Source organism: Nicotiana tabacum, chromosome 15 (genome assembly GCF_000715075.1).
Source record: "Nicotiana tabacum cultivar K326 chromosome 15, ASM71507v2, whole genome shotgun sequence".
NCBI classification, from domain to species: Eukaryota; Viridiplantae; Streptophyta; class Magnoliopsida; order Solanales; family Solanaceae; genus Nicotiana; species Nicotiana tabacum.
This window is the reverse complement of record NC_134094.1, coordinates 3672830-3691206: the sequence shown is the minus strand read 5'-3', so window position 1 is coordinate 3691206 and position 18377 is coordinate 3672830. Positions and strand designations below refer to the sequence as shown.

General features: G+C 34.6%; 3 protein-coding genes and 1 non-coding gene across 5 annotated transcripts; all 4 read right to left on the bottom strand.

Annotated features, from left to right (window-relative positions):
* Positions 1-4262: 4262 nt before the first annotated feature.
* On the bottom strand, positions 4263-11497 carry LOC107806133 (uncharacterized). Of its 2 annotated transcripts, XR_001652593.2 has the most exons (15): positions 10828-11497; positions 8379-9318; positions 8243-8294; positions 8047-8167; positions 7665-7763; positions 7250-7546; positions 7066-7173; positions 6508-6579; positions 6314-6400; positions 5976-6047; positions 5789-5878; positions 5411-5518; positions 5256-5324; positions 4444-4723; positions 4263-4350 (listed from the first exon to the last, which is right to left on the bottom strand). XR_001652593.2 is itself a non-coding variant. In XM_016630240.2 (14 exons), exons 1-14 carry the CDS (start codon positions 11338-11340, stop codon positions 4649-4651), a joined length of 2703 nt encoding a protein of 900 aa, XP_016485726.1. In that variant the 5' UTR covers positions 11341-11497; the 3' UTR covers positions 4263-4648. The 2 variants fall into 2 exon arrangements, 1 of the variants encoding a protein (XP_016485726.1); XM_016630240.2 differs by having other exon boundaries at positions 4263-4723.
* On the bottom strand, positions 7805-7964 carry LOC142170024 (U1 spliceosomal RNA). The gene has a single exon (XR_012699643.1). It is a non-coding gene; the product is annotated as a U1 spliceosomal RNA (small nuclear RNA).
* Positions 11498-12652: 1155 nt separating the features above from the next.
* LOC107806130 (LIM domain-containing protein WLIM2b-like) lies at positions 12653-16136 on the bottom strand. The gene is made up of 5 exons (XM_016630238.2): positions 15888-16136; positions 14593-14692; positions 14488-14507; positions 13981-14070; positions 12653-13099 (listed from the first exon to the last, which is right to left on the bottom strand). Exons 1-5 carry the CDS (start codon positions 16020-16022, stop codon positions 12839-12841), a joined length of 606 nt encoding a protein of 201 aa, XP_016485724.1. The 5' UTR covers positions 16023-16136; the 3' UTR covers positions 12653-12838.
* A 1530-nt stretch (positions 16137-17666) lies between these two features.
* LOC107806128 (nuclear transcription factor Y subunit C-2-like) lies at positions 17667-18032 on the bottom strand. Its single transcript, XM_016630237.1, has one exon. It carries the CDS (start codon positions 18030-18032, stop codon positions 17667-17669), a length of 366 nt encoding a protein of 121 aa, XP_016485723.1.
* Between the last annotated feature and the right edge of the window lie 345 nt (positions 18033-18377).

Here is an 18377-nt window from a genome sequence, read left to right as displayed (position 1 = left end):
CCCAGATCAGTATTTTAACGATTTCGGTAGGTCCGTATCGTAATTTGGGATTTGGGCGTATGCCCGAAATTTAATTTGGAGGTCCCTAGCTTGAGTTATCGCCATTTATTGAAAATTATAAGTTTGAAAGTTTAAAGATTTCAAAGTTTGACCACAAATTGACTTTTATTGATATCGAACTAGGATTGAGATTCCAAGAATTGGAATAGCTCTGTTATGTCATTTATGACTTGTGCGACAAATTTGAAATCATTCTGAATTCATTTAATACGTTTCGGCACGGTTTTTGTAAAGTGAAAAGTTTGAAAACTCATAAGTCCGAATCGGGGTATGAATTGTAATTTCGACGTTATTTGACGTGATTTGAGATCCTGAGTAAGTCCGTATTATGTTACGAGACTTGTTGGAATATTCGGACGAGGTCCCGAGAGGCTCGGGTAAGTTTCGGGCGAGTTTCAAACCATTTTTGTTCAAGAACACAAGTATGGTTCTGGTGTGTCGCACCTGCGCAATTTTGGCCGCAGGTGCGTGATCGCTTCTGCGGAGGCAGTGTCGCTTTTGCAACTTTGAGGCCAGGGGAGAAGCTTCGCTTCTGCGAAGCTTGGGACGCAGGTGCGATGCCCGCTTCTGCAGTGCCATGATCGCATATGCAATCTTTCTCGCTTCTACGGCTTCCTTCGCGCTTCTGCGACGTGAAGGTCCGTAGATGCGGTCTTCTGCTTGGATGCCCTGTTCTGCAAATGCGAGCTTTCTCTCGCAATGCAAGCTCGCAGATGCGAAAATGCTGGACAGAATATATAAAATCGGGTGTTAGCCATTTTTACTCATTTTTGAGTTTTGAGTCTCGAATTTGGGCGATTCCAAAGGAATTTTTCACGACTTCGACTTGGGTAAGTGTTCTATATCCGAAAGTGATTATATTTCATAAATCCATGTTTATATTCATCGTTTATTTGGGATTTAGATGGAAGAAATTGAAATTTTTATAAAACTTTCCAAAAAATGAAAATTTAGGATTTGAAAGACAATCTGATGTCGCAATTTGATAAATTTAGAATGGTTGAACTCGTATCGGAACGGGCGTCCTGATTCCGTGATTTTTTATCGGGTTCCGAAAAGTAGGACCCACCTTGACTTTTGATTGACTTTTCCGAAAATGACTTAAATTAAGTCTCTTTCGAATTATGAATAATTTCTAAAGCTCCAATTGAATTGTTGGCCAATAATTTGATAGGTTTGATTGGTTTGGAGACTAATTCGAAAGAAAAAGTTGTGGTCGAGTGATCACTTGAAATTGCGAAACGAGGTAAGTGTCATGGTTAGCCTTGACTTTAGGGAATAGAACCCTTGAATTATTTGTTACGTGAATTCCATGTGTAACGACGTATAGGCGAGGTGACGAGTGCCTATACGTCGTCAAATTGATTGTTTGCATATTTATCTGAAATTATAAATTATTTTAAATCATGAATTAATTATTCTACTAATTAATTCTCTCATATTCCTTGTCCAACATTATGTCTTGAATTCATGCTATAATTGTTACATGCTTATTTGACTTATGTGTCTTAATTGCTACTTGACATTTAGCATATTAAATACTAAATTGTTTATTTTCTCCCTGATTTCCACAATTAATTGTTACTTGTCATTACTTGTTTCCTAAATAAATCATAATCATTGTATGCATTGCGATTTCTTATTAAATGTGATATTTATTGGAGTATTTTTATATTTAATAGTTAAATTATATTATTGGATCGGGTTGCACGCCGCAACGGATTTTACTTTAAGTTTATATTATTGGAGCGGGTTGCACGCCGCAACGGAATTTAATTGGAAGATTATATTGTTGGATCGGGTTTCACACCGCAACAGATTTTATTCTAAGTTTATATTGTTGGAGCGGGTTGCACGCCGCAACGAAAATTAATTGAAGGATTATATTGTGGGAAAGAGTTGCACGCCGCAACCGAATGATAAAAGAAATAATTAATTATAACTGTTGAATTGACTTCAGTTATCGATTTGATTTACTTGTCTGACCTTTATTCCTGTAATCATTATTGTTATTGCGTACAGGTTAATGTAAGCGACCTGCCTTAGCCTCGTCACTACTTCGTCGAGGTTAGGCTCGGCACTTACAGAGTACATGGGGTCAGTTGTACTCATACTACACTATGCACTTCTTATGCAGATACTAGAGTTGGTCCCCGCGGTGTACTGTAGATTTGCTCGGATTCAGCTATCAGAGGAGACTTGAGGTATAGCTGCACGACGTTCGCAGCTCTGAAGTCCCCTTCTACTTTATCTTAGCTGTGTCTTTCTTTCAGATAGCTTTATTTTATTCAGACCCTTGTTTGTATTATTCTAGAAGCTCGTGCACTTGTGACTCCTGTTCTAAGATGGTATTTAGACATCGTATTATTTTTGGTTTGCACATTTAAATTCAGATATTATTCCGGTTGTTGGTTTCTTTATTATTTAACTAAAATGAATTGCTAAAAATGATTTAAATTATTCTAACGTTGGCTTGCCTAGCAAGTGAAATGTTAGGCGTCATCATGGTCCCGAAGGTGGGAATTTCGGATCGTGACAAGTTGGTATCAGAGCACTAGGTTACTTAGGTCTCATGAGTCACGAGCAAACTTTGTAGAGTCTGAAGGATCGGTACAGAGACGTCTATCTTTCAGGGATAGGGTGGGGTAGTGGGGATGGAAAATAGGGTGGAGAAGGTTGAAAAAGAGTTTTGAAAAATATTTTTCCTTCTCTTGATAGGGAAAACATTTTCCTCCAATCGGAAGAAAATGAGTTGATGAGGAAAATATTTTCCAAAACATTTAAGCCAACCAAACATAAAAAAATTAAAAAATATTTTTCAAAAAATATTTTCCTTCATACCAAACACGTGATTTCTTGAATTTTTCTACAAGTTGAGAAATGTTCTAGTGATATCTTGAATGTTTCTACAAGTTGAGAAATGTTGAGTATTAGAACGTCAAGGGCAGATGTAGGAGGTCACTATTCATATAGATTTGACTCAAAATTTGTATATATATTAAGAAATTCACTAAATAAGTAAAAATAATAGATGGCAAACTCCTTAACTCAATAGGTTCGTGGCAGAATTTCGAGCTCGAAACCATGATGTTCAAATTCTGGATCTACATATACTAAATGAATAGCCATGGGTGAATAGCCATGGGTGGACGTTATAATAATAACTATAGAATGACAAAAGGATGAAAAGTCAAAATGCATTTCAACAAAATACTAGTATTAGAATTTTAGGAGGAAATAATGATCGATGAGCATTAAAAGATGCAATAATTCACAGAAAAAAAGGCAAATTTCTATATGCACTACCCAATTAAATCTAACAAAACACTAAACTCCATAATATCCAACGTAAGCTTGTACTAGGTGAGTGTAATCTCGGTCAATGAGTGCTAACCTCTGAACAACAACAAAAAACTCAACAATCCCACAAGTTTGGTCTGAGGAGAATAGAGTGTACGTAAACTTTACCCTTACCTTGTGAGGATAGAAAAGTTGTTTCCGATAAACCCTCGGCTCAAGGAAAGATAAAAAAGAAGCAGTAGCAGCAAATAGTAACAATAACACAATAGTAAAAGAAACAACTCTAATTATGGAAAAACTGTTGGAATATAAGATGGCACTCTATATAATATCACAAGGCACAAAGAGAAGATGAAAGAAAGAGAGAGAGAGAGACATAGAACACACTACTAATATAGAAAGTTCTGCTCTTACAAAACAAGATTATAAATGAGCTTTTATATATGCTAAAGGATAATTCGATATTCAATACTACTAAAATGCCACATACTATGACCACTTGAAAACACAAAAGCATGCATGCACCTAGATATCATAAAGGTTTCGTACCCGAGAACAATAACAATAACAACAACAACTGAAATCTCACAAGTGGGGTCTGAGAAAAGTAGTGTGTACGCAGACCTTACTCCTACCTTGTGAAGATGGAAAGATTGTTTCTGATAGACCTTCAACACAAGTAAAAATGCAAAAGAAAGCAACAACACAAGCAATGACGTTTGTACTTGATCACATAGATTCTAAAAGTCAGGACAAGAATGGATTCTCAATCAGATGATAAAACTCCACCTACAATTTCAAACTTCTGGCCAAAAAGAATCATGTAATGACACTACCTTGCTGCAAGTATTATCTTTTAAGCTGATTAACATAACTTGGTGAGGTATGTAGATGGCCATATATAGTTCCTAATCATTCCCTTCTTTTGCCATAACAGAAAGCACCTCAATTTGGTAAACATTAAGTATGCCATAGACCTTACATAAGCTCCTAACTCATCAGAAAAAGAAAAATATATATCAACAAACAAGATAAAGGAAAAATAACCAAAATTATAGTGAATCCACTCTCAACTCAGCTCACCTGATATCAAAGGATTAAACAATAAACCGATATCATTTGTGATCGAAATAGGATACCACCTCGGTAATTTCTTTTCTCCCCTTCTGCTGTTATATCTGCACCTTATTTTACAAAAGCTGCTTGTTTGGCTTCATTGCCTTACCATCCGTTCGCCGCCTCCATAGAAAGATTGGTCACTTTCTTAGTATTATTATTTTTTGATTGATTATTCAACTTTGTTTGTACAAGATTGAATTGCAGATTTCATCTCCTCTTTACCCAATAATGTTTCTACTATCACCTGCACAAAACAATGCCCATATATAACCGTTGAGTACTACGATAAAAAAGAACCTATGCACATATTTTAGAATAGATGGTAGCAATAAAGTTACAAGTCGGAAAACAAGGTGATAAGGTCCAAGAAATTGTAAGATTAGGATTTGTGAAGCATTTCACAATTCTGAACATTTGAAGGAGGCGTAACTGGTAAAGTTGCTGCCATGTGAACTCCCGGGTTCGAGTCGTGGAAACAGCCTCTTGCAGAAATGCAAGGTAAGGCTGCGTACAATAGACCCATGTGGTTCGGGCCTTCCTCGGACACCGCGCATAGCGGGAGCTTAGCGCACCGGGCTACACTTTTTCACAGTTCTGAACTTTAAGAAAAGAAGTCCAAGAAATACTTGATTGATATGAACAGGAGAATTAAACATTTTGATCCCAATATAGATTTCAAAACTGCAACTTTATCTTTCTTTTGCAGGGAAGAAAATAGTTTAATAAAACATTCTTTATGATGTAAGTTGGGGCAAATTAAGTAGGAGAAAGTTCACCTCTTGTACCCTATTTCCCGACCGAGCAAGTAACTTGTATTGATTTTCAAACATGGATGCCATATATACCTGATAGCAGATAGACGATTAGAAGCTCCCGAAAACAATAAAAAATGGTTAAGTTCTATTGTGTATGCCTTATGTAAAGGTGTAACCTGAAATGTTGGAGCCAAACCAGGGCTCATAAAGTACCGTCCTTTTGACACAGAGGAAATACCCTCAAACTGCTGTAATTCTTTGATAAGTGATTCCACATCCGGCCACTGGCGACATCACATTAATATTCTACTATCAGCCATAGACAAAGTATTGCAATTTACAATCAGATTCAGTAATTTCTTTTTTTTTTTCTGAAGAGTATCATCTATACTATGTTGAGTTATGTATGCAATTCATTGTTCGAGATGATAACAAGTATCCCTTTAACTGAAAACGAGGACAACCATGACGTACTGATCTAAGGTGTATTCGGTAAATTGAATCAAGTTGCAAAAGGAATAAAACTGCTCAATTGTAAGGGTGAGAACATAAACCTCAGTATCTTGCTCCGCTGCTTGGAGTTTTCCATTCAAATTATCATGATCACCAACTACAGCCTCCAACGCCTCCATCATCGGATCTGGCTGCAAAAAGTACATTTAAACGCATCGGTAAATATCACTGTTAACTAACAATATCAGGAAAACCCCCTAATAATATCAGGAAAAACAGATGGATTACCATTATTTCCTTCAACGACAAAAAGATGCGCTCAAGTGAAAAGTTTAACTGGTGAACTTTTGCCTCCACAATCTACAGAAAAGAAAAAACAAATTCCACAATAAAAGTAAGATATTTGTAAAACTATTAGCTCTGAAATTATCATAGAACATTTTATGCGCTTAACCTGTAAATACATTCACATGCACAACATAATTAACAAACTAAGCCAGTATCGCGTTTTCACAACTCAAAACACTATAATTATATTCATCAGATAAATTTCTTGTTCATTTCACTTTTACAACAGAAGGTATGAAACACAATTTTGTAACGTATATTCTTCGAGAAGCAACTACCTGACCAATTTTAAAGTACGACACAGGGTCTAAAGTGGCGTCCCATGAGACTTCTGTCTGGTGAATTAGAGCAGGTACTCCTTCAACCTATATTAAAAATATTGCAAATTTAAGATGTAGTCAATAGTTAACTGGAGTGACTGCCAAGTGTCATATGTCTTCCATAAGAAGCTCATGCTACATCACTGATATACCTCAACGAATATCCCGAAGTAGGTAATTTTTTGTATGCAACATTTTACCACGTCCCCAACCTGAAGTTTAGCCTGCAATGCAAATAACACAAGCTCGGTGACTTCATTGTGGGAGCAAGATCCCAAATTACTAACACTGAGATACTAGCATACAGTTACTCTCCAAAATACATAGGTAATATTGCATACGTTCCCGCTTCTTTCAAAACCCAATCAACTAGAACTATTGAGAATAACCCCTTTTTCTTCCTTTTATTTTTGTGGGGAGAAGGTGGAGAGTTATGTTTTTTTTTTGTTTGGGGGGGGGGGGGGGAGGGATTCTCAATGATTAACTTTATTTAACATTCCTTTCAATGCTCCGATATCTCTTCGGAACAATATATAACAAGGAGAAAGAAGCCAGGTCGGGTCTGCTGAAGTAAGTCACAATGTTCATAACCAGTTTAACATAGAAAAGCTAATACCAAATACTATGGAAGCTCGGAAGTTTGAGAAATAGCCAGCTGGAAAACGAATAAGCAAAAAAATTGCAAGTTTTAAACAAGGTAAAGTTGTTACCATAAGGATCCTCTTCTTCTCGACCAATTCTTCCTTTTCTTTCGCCTTTATCGAGAATATTAGCCTTCTGGAATTTCTGTCAGCCAACACCACACTTACTCTGACCCTCTACATGACAGAGATCACAAATTACGGTCTAACTCGGAGTACTAATATTGACATAAAATAATGATGCTCTCCTCACCTGACCAACAAATGATGATAAGAATTTTAGCTTCTCTTGGTCATAAATCCTGAGAAGATCTTCAAGTTTCATCTCTGACGAGATCTCCTCGACATTTTGAGCAATTTGCAGATCTAGGCCGGCCTCAGGAAAAGCTGCCTTACCAAAACCATCATGTCCTCCAATGATCCCCAAACCTTGCTTGTACAGGGATGGATTTAAGCCTTTTTCCCTTAACCAGGATTCAAAAGCTAAGAATTTCCACCTCGCTGCTAGATTGCGGTATGGCAAAAATCCTATCAAGGAACCAAAAGATACCTGTAAAAAGACGCCGCGAGTTTCCATAAGAAAAAAGTTGAGAGCAGATGTGCACCTGCCACTAAATAAAAGTAAAAAATGAACTAATATGATGAGTTGGGGTAGTAAGTAGACTTACAACAAAGCCTCTGGTGCTACAGCTGACTAGTTCCACTTCATCTCTTCCTCCACTCTTAACAAGCTCTTCAGCTCTTACCCAGTCATTATCCTCGTGTTCCTACAAAATTACAGCACTCAGTTTATTTTTTTTCAGTTTATGTAGGGGCCGCGGGAACGCAGGCCCCAGCTGCCACAAATTATGACATAGGCTCGGCCAGTTGGGCCGACCTTAGGCGGGCGCCCCTCCAATGTGCAATGGAGGTCACCAACCTAGGCCATGGCCTTCATGATTGCCCATTGACCGTGTCCAGGTAAGTATTTGCAGCACTCAGTTTTTATTTTTTATCAATACATTTTTCCTAGTTAAGGAACTGATGCAGAAAGAAAAATGATTAATCTACCTTAATGGGTGATTTTGCCAGGAAGTTGTCAATCTCTGAAGCATTTCCGTAGCCCTCTGATTTGACACGACGCATTGCCTCTTGACTAACACTTGATGTTGCCTTTTTAGGTTGGTCTAATCTATAGCAGCACAAGTTAGTAATCAAGCAAAATCCAACAGCAAAGTACCTAAAGGCAAATAACGTCCACAAGTACCTTTTGGGTTTTCCGAGAAGCGCAGCATCCAAAGATTCAGTCTGCTGGAATCCTTGAAAAACAATCAACTTAAAAAGATTAAGATGCTTAAATTACCACTTCAGACGAGTATCTGTCAAGAACAGAATTCGGTTACCTGTCTCTGAGCCTTGCTCCTCAAGAGGATTACTTATGCTACTTTGTAACGGTTGGTCAAGTTTATGCTCAGAAGAAACGTTAGCAGCATTCGACGTACTTTCATCCAAAACACTAGCACGCTGATCCTCGGAAGATTCTTGGTTTGGATCTATCTTCAGATTTAAATTACTAGACTCTGGCTTATTCAGAAGCAAGCTGTTTTTGGATTCATTAGTTGATGCATACACTGCAGTTAGACTAGAATCTGTAGTGTCGTCGCTAGCTACAGGTAAGATATCGCTTGATTGTCCATTCTTTTCACTATTGTCGGAGTTGATACTCATCGTCATCGGCTCCGGCTTCTTCAACAATGCAGCATCACTAAACTTATCGCTCGATTGTCCATTGTTTTCACTACTGACGGAGTTGATCCTCATTGGCTCCGGCTTCTTCAACAATGTAACATCACTAAACTTCTCAGATTTCGGTTCTTTGCTCATTTTGAGTGTCAAGTTTGGCCTAATTTTGAAATTCGATGATTCATCATCCTCAGAATACAAAGATGGTTTCCGCAATATAACATTTGGAACACTACTTTTCCTACTTACTGCAGGTACTGAAATTGGTTGGCTTTGTTTATTATCACCCACGGTCTCTAGCGGTTTCCGCAACATAACATTTGGAACACTATTTCTCCTACTTACTGCAGGCCTTGAAATTGGTTGGCTTTGTTTATCACCCTCAGTCTTTAGGGGTTTATCATCAACCTCGAACTTAACTCCCTTCTTGGGCACGGGGCGAACCAAATTTAATCCATTTGATGAATTGAGAGAATTCTTTTCCTTGGACCCGTCAAATGGAACCTCCACAATTTCACCAGATGTTTTACCCTTCTTCTTTTCAAATGACTCTTCGATTTCAAGATAAGATGCATCCGGGTTTGTCTTCCTACTTACTATCTATGAAATCAAGAATCACTATCAGAAATAGAAAGAAACATACAGGAACCAGAGATTCATTCAAAATGCTACTACTAGCACAAATTTTACTTTTTTCCTCTTCCAAATGCTGATAACTCTATGCACAAGGGCAGCCGGTGCACTAAGCTCCCGCTATGCGGGGTCCGGGAAGGGCCGGACCACAAGGGTCTATTGTACGCAGCCTTACCCTGCATTTATGCGCTGATAACTCTATGCAATCAGCAAAATACGAATATATTACAATAGTAACGCAGAAGCATATAACTTTGGCATGAGAGACTGAAATTTTGGAACTTAAGTTACAGATAGGTCAATACTAAGAAACTCACAATATATTAGCAGATATCAACTTACAATCTGTAATAGTACAATTCCAGATACAAGAGTAGTTCTCTTTTCCTATAGTAATCCACATTCTGTTGGTAACCAAATCAAAGTTTAAAAATTTAGAGGGGATAAAACACTCCATTCTCACCACATGCAGAAAAGTAACATAACTCCTCAAGTTTGAAATGCATTGATTCAAAAAGTCTCTTAACTATATATACTATCAACTATTTCTTTATTCTAAACTAGTTTTTGGGTCGGCTACATGAATCCTAGATGCACGATTAGTTCTCCTTTCCTCTAGAATCCTCATTTCGTTGGTAAACAGAGCAAGGTTTAAAACTTTAGAGGGGATAAAACTCTCCATTCTCAGCACACAAGTAGAAACAATCACTCGACTCCTCATATTTAAATTAAACAATACAAAAGTCTCTTAACTATATATACTATCAACTACATTTCAATCCTAAACTAGTTAATTGGGTCGGCTAGATAATTGGAAGTTCCAACTAATAAGAAGCCTAATGAACCCGTTTCAGTTTATGTGACACTATATCTTTATCAATCCGTTCCAAAATAAATGACACAATATTAAAAACAATCTAACTTAAACTTCTCATATTACCCTTAAGCCGCACATATGATATGAAATATTTAAGATCACATATTTCAACAGTCTTATAGTCACACAAATGTTATAGCATATTTAAGACTACAAGCATAAAAATCTTCATTTCTTACTTAAATTTCATGCCCAGTCAAATAGGTTCACATAATTTGAAACGAATAGAGTATGTCTCAATACAAAACTAGCTTTTTGGTCGGCTATACGAATCTTATATACTCCCTCTATTTTAAAAAGATTGGCACTATTTCCTTATTATTCTGTTTCAAAAAGATTGACACATTTCAATATTTCCTTAATAAGAAGGATTTATAGCCACACAAATGTTATGACAGATTTTAGATCACAAGTTTCAAAAGTTTTATACCTTATTTAAGATCACATACCTCAAAAATCTTTCTTGTTTATTAAAATTTGAGTCAAGTCAAACTAATACAAACGGAGGGAGTACCTATATTCTTAACTAAACAAAGAAAATTTCAAAAACCAATAAAGAACATAATTTGCTGAAATGAACAAGGTAAAATGTAGACCACCTTAGCTATGGTCAATTTTGGGTCTTCTCCAATCAATCTGCCAAATTTGAGCTCCATTTGGTCCCACTGGTCAAGCTTATTACTACTCCTATCATCCTCTTTAGAAGCAAAAACAACAACTTTCTTGCTCTTTCTGCCATAAAAACCAGTTCTTGACAAAACCCCACTTGTAATTGAGCTGCATTTATCATATTTATCAGCAAAAACAGAAACTTTCTTGGATTTGCTGGGTAAAAGATGAGTTCTTGAAAAAACCCCACTTGTTATTGAGCTTGAATTATCATTATCATAAGCAAAAACAATAACTTTCTTGGATTTTTTGGGTAAAAAATGTGTTCTTGATAAGAACCCATTTGTTAGGGAGCTTGACTTATCATGTTTACAAGGAAAAATAGTAGCTTTATTGGATTTTTTTGGGGGGAAAAGGGATTTTGAGATTCTTGAATTGTGTAAAGATGAAACTGACAAGAAGGGGTTGGGCGTTAAGGTTTTGTCAAAGGTAAGGTTGTTCATTCTTGAAAAAAATTCAAAGTAAATTTCATCAGATATTATTGACTAATATTAAAGATGTTTAGAGGAACGAGAGATTGTGAGACTTGTGAAGTGTAACCAGTAGAGAGTGAGAATTTGCCTTTGGTTTATCCTCTCTCAAGTATTTTTTGTTGGAGATGGTGAGAGTTCTGGAATTCGTGGTGTTGGCGTAAGGGGTGTCACGTGATTGGCACGTGAATTCCTTTTTATTTTATATGCTAAAACAGTTAAGATCCTTACACAAATAACCGGTCATATACGTTTTTTTTTTTTTAAGCCACGTACAAAGATTATATATTGATTATATATAATTTACATATATTATATATTTTATTTTTAGTTTAAGCGGTTGGATGGTCGGCTATTTAATAAACTTGGCAACAAATGGGGTTTCATAAACCACTATAGTTTAGAGCCCAATAACTATAGTTTATCTAATTATCATTCGTAACTATTATTCAATTGTTATTAATTTGTATATATTACAACGAATAGTATTCGTTCGCGCAATCGTATTAATTTGTGGAAGATAGTTTTTAAAAAAATTATATAAAAAAATATTCATTCGTGCAACGAATACAACTAATTAAGCGAATATAGAAATATAAGAAAATAAAATGTTTTTGTTTAGAGATGAACTCAAGACCTTCGCTAACTAAGCAAGTGCTCTAACCAACTGAGCTACGAGAGCATGTTGCTCTTTCGTTTCAGTTCCAAATAATTAATCTTTTATTTTATGGATTTGCTATCAAATTCAAATATAGCTATATACGAATAGTAAATTTACTGAAAGTATAACTACAAATAGTAAATATAGTATAAATATTTGATGTGTCGCGTAATTTTTTCTATCAAGAATAGTGCCTTAATAGGCTTTATAAAATTGCAAATGAAGAAATAAGAAAACCACTAATTTATATTCTGCATGTTTTCCTCAAAATGATTAGTCTCATTATATAGCAATATTAAATATTCATTACAACTAATCTTGAATCTCTCATATTTATTAACTATATGTATTAGGTTCGAGCTTTCTAAAAATTGAGAACCTTCTAGTATGAAATTCCTTATACACTTAGTGGGCCTAACCTATGCAAATTTAGATTATCGGTTAACAACAACAATAACAATAATATACTCAGTATAATTTTAATAGTAGGGCTTGGAGAGAATAGTGTATACACTGATCTTATCCCTACCTTATATAGATAGAAAGAATATTTCTAATAGATAAGGTTTTGAATCGACATAGCCACTGAACTATGCCTTTATCGGTTAGTTAAACAAAAAAAAGTAAAACAAATAATGGATTTCTTATTAAAGCAAAACTGAGAAAAAGCATACAAATATATATGGTGCCTTAACAGGCTTTACAAAATTAAAGAAGAAAACAAATAAGAAAACCAATATAATCGCGTGTTCTCCTCAAGATAATTAGTCTCATTGACAATAATTAACAACACTATTTTCATAATTATGACTAATCTTGAGTCTCTTCTGCAGCCTGTGGTTCAGCTTCAGTAGTAGTAGAGATTTCTTGTTCATCATTTGATCCACTATTTTTTTTGTTTGTAGTTGTTGTAAGATGATTATAGGAACCCTTTTCTTTGAATAATTGAGAGAAATGAGGTTTGCAATAGAGAAGTCCATCTAATGCTGCATATGATGATGTTGTAAGTTTGCATCCACCATGTGCACACTTGAAGCAAGATTGGTGGTAAAATTCTCCATCTACTGTCACCTGTTTTTTGAATCATATATGTATTTTGATTAAAATCTTTAGAGTATTTTAATTAAATGTTAAAGATGAAAAAAATAATACTCTTGTGAAAGTGATCTGTTAAAACTCTATCCTTTTTACTTTTATTTAATTAAGAATGAGAAGAAAGAACGCTCTCTCTTTTTTTTGGTTGGTATAATTGACCATATGGTATTCAATATCTATTGGTCCCGACTAATTAAGATTTACGCCATGCAAAACCCATTTAAGAGTAAAATATTACCTCTAGAGGTTTCTTTATTCTCACGGTTCGAACTCTAAACTCTAATTAAAAGTAAAGGTGTTCAATCTATAGCACACCCCTTGATCGTGGAAGAAGTGTGTCACAACAATCATGTCGGCGAGAAGAAAGAGAGCTCTTTACCAATATCAAAGAGCTAAGAGATGAAAGAATGAGTGAGAAATGTTTTTGTTTAATCTGCCCTGTGTTGTATAATAAACATAAGCTTTCTGGAATGCTGCCTTTCGGGAATGCCTCCTACGCTTATCACTCACCTACGCTCTTACAGCATGCCCTTTCGGGCAATACGGTGTAATATGCGAAGCAGCTGAGCCATAGCTCTTCGATCGCTATATTCTTGTGATAGCGAAGGCGTAATTTATCCTCTAAGAGAGAGTAAATACGAAAGTTCGGATAGAAGATCTTCGCAAGACAACCCATAGCATGTCAGTAATAAGGGGATGATGGAACGAATCTAGTTCACCTTCCCAAATGAAACACATCTTATGGAATAAATGGGTTGGATGGTTCTAGGTCCAACAAGTAGATTGATATTTATGAGCCATCTCTATTTGTTACGTAATTATTTAGTTTTATAACATATTACAGTAAAATTCCTTACCTTTTCCAATGGGTACACAGTTTTCTTGCATGCTGCACATTTTTCTTGAGTGCCGGAAAATAGAGAGGACAATTTGCTAGGGCATCTGTTCTGTAATCACAACAATATATAAAGATGAAACTCAAACATTCTTAATATATATAAAATTAGTATATATCAGTAAATTATTAACTTTTTAACAAATATCAGTAAGTACATGACATATTATTAACTTTTTTCTTTTACAAATAAAAAAATACTCCCAATTTATGTAGTACTTTTCACATATGGAGAGTCAATAACTTGACGAATTTTCAAAGTTAAATTGGACTAGGTATTTTAAGATTAGAATTTAAATATTTAAAAACTATACAAAGAATACTATAAATTACAATTATTCTGATATAAATAATAAAAAATATTTAAAATATTGATCAAAGTTCACATAATTTGAATCTCAAAAAACGAAAAGTGTCACATAAATTAGGATAGACGAGATAATTGTTAAGGTACGCATAAGATACATACCAGGTCATTGTTCCTCCCAACTGCACATTGATATAAAAAAAACAAATAATTAGTTGAGGAAAATAATAAAAATAAAAAATGTTAAAAAAATTTGAAAAAACTAACGTGATGTGGACTTAAAAGAGGCACTTCCTTTCTCCTTGAGTAGCTGTTCAAAATGTGGCTTGCAAAATAAAGCTCCATCTAGGCTAGAGTAGTTGCTCAACTATAATTCAAAGATAAATCAACAAAAAATAAATTAGAAGCTTCAAAATTGATGATCTTTCACATAGAAAAATTATTTTTAACCTTTTTCCTACTTTTATTTATTTATTCGATATTCAGCTTGTGTGTGATTGCTCACATTGCCGATTGCAAGTAGCGTCGCAGGAGGCAAGATTGAAAATCAAGTGATTCAAAATATGTTTAAGAAATGTCACAACTAGGAGTCGAATCTATGACTTAAAATATTTTCTGAACCCCTTTTATAACTACGCTAGAATCTTATTTTTCTTATGCTAATGATAAGGTTCAACAATTAATATATATACATAAAATAAAATTAATCTATACACATTGTAACTTTCGGGTAAAAGAGATTAAATTGACCATCATTCATGGAAAGCGGCTCCAATATTACTGGTCCGAAGCTCTAATAAAGGATGAAGATTACAATAGATTAATAGCTAGTATAAAACTAGTCTATTTATGATGAATCTTCAAAACACATAAATGTTGTATCTATTCATTAAAGAATCTTTACACAAACACAGCCAGTCAAATTCATTGTTTACTTTTGATAGACGGTATCATAGATTATATATTGATTATACATGGTTATATACGTAATATACATCGATTAAACATCTATATTATACGTTTATCAATAATTTTTAATTTAAGCAATTGACTGAGTAACTATTTGGGTTAATTCTTCGTTTTGGATTAATCTGATATTACAACAAAAAAGGGCAATCAAGTGCACAAGGCATCCCGCGTTCACACAGGGTCCGGAAAATGACCGCACCTCAAGGGGTATGATGTAGACAGCCAACCCTAATGCAGGCACTAGTGTCTGCTTACACGGCTCGGACACGTAACCTATAGGTCACACATAAACAACTTTATCATTGCTCCAAGGCTCCGATCCCCTTCAAATTAATTTGATATTACAACAAAAGGGCAACCCGATACACAAGGCATCTCACGTTTGCATAGGGTCCTGGGGAAGGGCCGCACCTTATGGGATATGATGTAGTCAGTCTACCCTAATGCAAATATTAGTGGCTACTTTCACGATTCGAATCCGTGACCTATAAATCACATAGAGATAACTTTATCTTTGCATCATGCCGTACCATAACATTTCCCAATAAAAATTCATGAAATATTAAAGAAGTGAAATAATTGTAAAATCTTACAGCAAGTCGTCCATTGCAATGGCTACATCTGAAACAAGTATTATGATAATTAACACCACTTGCAGAGATCACTTCTGCAGCATACACAGCTTTATCACATGCCTTGCATTTTGTTTGGGTTCCTGAAAAAGACATGATTTTATTTTGATTTTTTAAGTTTGTTGTATTATTTGGGAATTGAGATTTGAGATCATTTACATATGAATAATCTCAGATCCCCAAAGTTATAATGGAATAAAAGCTCATGAATATTTAACTCAATGAAGAATTACTTGATTTATTGTTCTTTTTAGTGGCTAAGAACCAATTATATAAATGAATGGATTAGCTAAAATTTGCCTAAGATTAAGGACATGCAAAAGGTAGTTAATTCAGTTGGGAGCTTGAAGGTGAAAATGAAAATAAAAATTAAACTTTATTTAGTATATATGTGACAGAGAAACTTTAAAAAAGATAGTTAACTCGGTTGGGAGTCGTTTCTCATACAATAGGTGTCGGTTCGGGATCTTTACACAAATAACCGGTGATATTCATTATTTATTTTTTTAGTCATATACATAGATTATACATATATAATACATATATTATACCTCAATCGTCTATTTTTAGTTTAAGTGTTTGGGTGGGCGGCTATTTGGGTTAATTCTTCTACTAATAAATACGAAATACTCTTATTTATAGCATTTTGCTCCTATTAAGACCCACGTAGGAACTTTTTTAAGAATAAAATCATAAATTAAACATTCTATTAATTTCTATTGTAAGATAAATACAGTTAAAAATTTCAAACATTAATCTCTCTTTAATTCAACGCTTTCCCGAAGATATAATAACCAACAAGCTGCTTTAAACTAATTATAACCTGTCAATCTCACCAAAAGTTATAATCGTGTTAAACAATAACGTAATCGTAGATTGTACATTTAGTCAACATCAAAATATTATTAGATGATGCTCAAATTTTAAATATATGGAGTATATGATAATGATAAATTTGGATAATGCATGGGGAAAAAAAAAAGGAAAAAGGTAAAAGTAAAGAAGGAAATATCTTTTAGGAAAAAGGTAAAAAATGCGATCCAAATATTTTTTTTACACAACAAGTGTAAGTTCAATTCTTATTTTTTGATTATTCTTCTTCAGTCCCAAATATTTACACTGTCAATTTGCATAACGTAATTTTTTTTTTCTGTAACGTACTTCGAAACAATCTACTACATTATAATAAAAGCAATAAACGATTCAATTGGACCTATATGAAACTACAAGATAGGTTAATACTTTTGAAGACTAGCATAGTCCATTTTTTTGTTTTGTTAATTGGACCTATGTTGCGCGGATTCTTAAAATAGTTGTCGTATCCGTGTCAAATCCTCCAAAAATGTATTAATTGCGGACGATCAGATACACACCCATCAACATTTTCGAAGAATTCGAACAACATAAAATTGGACATATATATAATGAGTCTGATAAAGCAAATATCAACAACAAACATGGTTTTTGATTATTTAATATATATATATATATATATATATATATATATATAAAAAACTGATCCCAGCTTATTTAAGAATAAAACATAAATGTTGTTATCATCTTTAAAAACCTTAGTGTGTGTCCTTGACACAGGGGCTAAGCTAGAATACAGTTTATGGGTTCGGCCAAATTCAGTAAGTTCATTTAATGTATACAAATTATTAATTTAGAACTTAGTAACTTAAATAAAATTAGAATTTCGAACACGTAACTTTAAATCCCGGCTCCGCCTGTCTTTACCTATGTCTCCACAATAACTTGAGAATCCTCATTCACCTCACACTTATTATCAGCAACATTAGACTCAGTAACCAAATTAACAAGGAAATCAAAGACATCAGTTGCTATAACAGCAGATGCAACATCTTCTTTATGTAGAGTTCTTCTTTTCCCTTGCATGGTTATAATCCATGCCCTTTTTGTGAGTTTTTCAATGAATAATTCACATGCCTTAGAAAAAATAATGGGAGCTTCTCCAGATATCATCTTCACATCATCACTTGATTTCTTCATTATTTTCTTGATTCTTGCTAATGGTAATGAGTGTGGCCCTGTCTTTGATATTCCTCCTGAAAGAATTCCTGAATATGCCCCTGCTTGCCTCATTTTCTTTTATAACCGTGGTGTTCAGACCAGCTTATGTGTACCTCAGCTAATTTTACGAATACTTGTTACCTCCCACCAATATAAATATCGGGTACTTTTGGGATAATAGGAGTGTTGTGAGAGGAGAGTGAATATGCCCCAACTTGCCTCAATTTTTTAATAACTGTGATGTTCGGGTTAGCTCGTGTGCACCTCGGCTAATTTACAGAATACCTGCTATGTCCTACCAACACATTCGTACTTTTGGAATAATAGGAGTGATGTGTGAGGGGAGTGAATATAGGGTTTTGTGTGAAACAATGAGAAAGAAGGTTGTAATTGTTGGTTAAATTTCAAGAGCTATAA

Coding starts and splice junctions, on each gene's coding strand:
- LOC107806133 (XM_016630240.2), bottom strand. CDS start 11,340: ATGAACAACCTTACCTTTGACAAAACCTTAACGCCCAACCCCTTCTTG. Junction 7,764..8,046: donor TGGCAAAATCACCCATTAAG/GTAGATTAATCA, acceptor GTAATTTTGTAG/GAACACGAGGATAATGACTG. Junction 7,547..7,664: donor GTAGCACCAGAGGCTTTGTT/GTAAGTCTACTT, acceptor GTCTTTTTACAG/GTATCTTTTGGTTCCTTGAT.
- LOC107806130 (XM_016630238.2), bottom strand. CDS start 16,022: ATGTCTTTTTCAGGAACCCAAACAAAATGCAAGGCATGTGATAAAGCT. Junction 14,508..14,592: donor CTCTTTTAAGTCCACATCAC/GTTAGTTTTTTC, acceptor ATCAATGTGCAG/TTGGGAGGAACAATGACCTG. Junction 13,100..13,980: donor CTGTGTACCCATTGGAAAAG/GTAAGGAATTTT, acceptor TTCAAAAAACAG/GTGACAGTAGATGGAGAATT.
- LOC107806128 (XM_016630237.1), bottom strand. CDS start 18,032: ATGAGGCAAGCAGGGGCATATTCAGGAATTCTTTCAGGAGGAATATCA.